Source organism: Seriola lalandi, unplaced genomic scaffold (genome assembly GCF_002814215.2).
Source record: "Seriola lalandi dorsalis isolate HSWRI2012SDOR001 ecotype SW California unplaced genomic scaffold, Sedor1 jcf7180002000523, whole genome shotgun sequence".
In the NCBI taxonomy this organism is placed as follows: domain Eukaryota; kingdom Metazoa; phylum Chordata; class Actinopteri; order Carangiformes; family Carangidae; genus Seriola; species Seriola lalandi.
Genome location: NW_019471182.1, coordinates 1 through 1,970, shown reverse-complemented (window position 1 = coordinate 1,970; position 1,970 = coordinate 1). Strand labels below are relative to the sequence as shown.

Here is a 1,970-nt window from a genome sequence, read left to right as displayed (position 1 = left end):
AACCCAAGAAACAATAATGCAGAAGTGTCAGTTAAAAAAATATAGCTTATCTTTGGAGATGTAAAAACTGTTTTCCAGGGTATGAACAAATTAATGTTCCCTTTCTTTCATCGACTCCTTGTTCTTCCTCACTTCTTCAAACTTCTTGTCCTGTTTGTGTGTTTAACAAAAGGACAAAAGGATCACAATAGTTTACATTTTTTTCAACATAAAACATGAAGATATGTTGGTATAACATTAAGAGCTTACCTTCTCCTTGAACTTCTCGTTGAGAGCTGCCATGCGTGCCGTGCGGTTCTCCTTGTTTGCCTCCATCTTCTGATTGAGCTTCTCTTCCGCCTTCTTACTGAAGTTGCAGTTTTCCTCGATGGCCTTCTGGATGACTTCCTTCTCGTGCTCTCGTTTCTCAGCCAAGTTTTTCAGCACTTCAGCTTCATGGCTCTGACAAAATGACACAAGAGAACCTCTGTAAGTTAACAGTTAACGTGCTAGACCTCAAAGTCAGTTAGTGGTTTTCTAAGAGGTTGTTTGGTCACGTCCGTTAGCAACTTGTGTTACTTGTGCAGATACCTTGCGTCTCTCATTTGCAGCTTCCAGCTTCTTCTTGATCTCATCCAGCGATGTTTCCTTTTTTCTAAGAGGGGACAATGGAAATTCTCCCTTGGGATCTGGGGTTGAGGGGCTCAGGATGACCTCAAATGCGTGACCTGACGCACGCTTGTTCAGCTCCTTCACCTTGATGTCTGTAAAACAGGATATTTTATTACACACTAGTTTAAGTGATAGTCAATATTGGTTTATTTTTACATGATCAGTTACAAACAATTAACTGACTAAAGTGTGTTCAACTAACTTGTTGTGGACAGACCAGTTAGCTGATCAACCATATCAGCACTCAACTGCCATCCTAAGATAGTGCCTTAACTGAGATTCATTGTCTGACTCAGGAAAATTAAAGGAGGTTGAGTTGGCCCCCTGCTACCTTTTTAAGGGTCACTGCTTTGTCAGAGAGGCCAAAAGAGAACAATATTCTCTTCTGTGTGACAGCATTTTTCCAATGAAAAAGAAATGAAAACAAGATGTGATAAAACAAAGACCGTTTTTAAGTACTGTGACAGTGCTGCTGTACAGATCAGTTTTGTAACTTGCTACACCAACCACATCAAAGGACTCCTGTTACTGCTATATAGTTGAATAATGTGTTTGAGTCTTGTATATGGTTTCAGAAACAAAGAAACTTTGCTTTGCCCTACTTTTCTAGTGCTTTTCTGCTTTAGCTATTATATTCTCTTGTTTTTACTGTTAAAGTCTATGCTGGAATTAAAGTGGGACTGAAGAATTTATTTATCCCAAAAGCTATCCACATACAGCAACTATTTCATGGTTTACACCTACCTCCACAGCTTGCCATTTCAGCAGAAATGTTGCCTTTAAAAAAAAAAAGAAATAAAAATTAGTTTCAAGAAATGCACATCTAACTGCACACAATGGACCAGTGTTCATTTTACTTCGGTCAAAAGAGGGGTCATAGTGCTTTTTAAGCATGTCCGTGTCCTCTCAGCAGGAGGAGCAGTGCATCAATGGAGCTGAGAGTTCTTGTTTTGATAGATCATCGGTCAAGCATGCAAATATGACATAACAGAAACATTAAAAAAAACATTTCTTTCTTCCTTTTTTTCTCTCCTGCTTTGGAATTAGAGAATCATACCGAGCAATATTTTGGGCGCACAAAGTCAAGTTCACAACCTAATTTCTCCAGCGACTAAATATGTTTGCTTGTTATTTGATGAGGGATCATGTGCATGCAATAATTCATCTTCTCACCTCAAATAAGAATTACACAGCAGCAGGTGCTGTGTAGTTGCACGTTATAGAATTATAACATTACATAATCTGTTCTGTTACCAGTCATAACATGACATGAAATGTCAGGCAAATCAAGTTCTCCAACTCACTGGAGCCAGAGCTAC

At 38.8% G+C, this 1,970-nt stretch overlaps 1 protein-coding gene across 1 annotated transcript; it reads right to left on the bottom strand.

Annotated features, from left to right (window-relative positions):
• Nucleotides 1-7: 7 nt before the first annotated feature.
• On the bottom strand, nt 8-1,451 carry LOC111662349 (stathmin-like). Its single transcript, XM_023416189.2, has 4 exons — nt 1,396-1,451; nt 571-743; nt 250-441; nt 8-150 (listed from the first exon to the last, which is right to left on the bottom strand). Exons 1-4 carry the CDS (start codon nt 1,409-1,411, stop codon nt 91-93), a joined length of 441 nt encoding a protein of 146 aa, XP_023271957.1. The 5' UTR covers nt 1,412-1,451; the 3' UTR covers nt 8-90.
• Nucleotides 1,452-1,970: the final 519 nt, after the last annotated feature.

Bases quoted from the DNA above. Each gene is read 5' to 3' on its own strand.
- LOC111662349 (XM_023416189.2), bottom strand. The intron at 442-570 runs GTATCTGCACAA...TCATTTTGTCAG, and splicing joins CTGCAAATGAGAGACGCAAG to AGCCATGAAGCTGAAGTGCT. The intron at 151-249 runs GTAAGCTCTTAA...ACACACAAACAG, and splicing joins ACGAGAAGTTCAAGGAGAAG to GACAAGAAGTTTGAAGAAGT.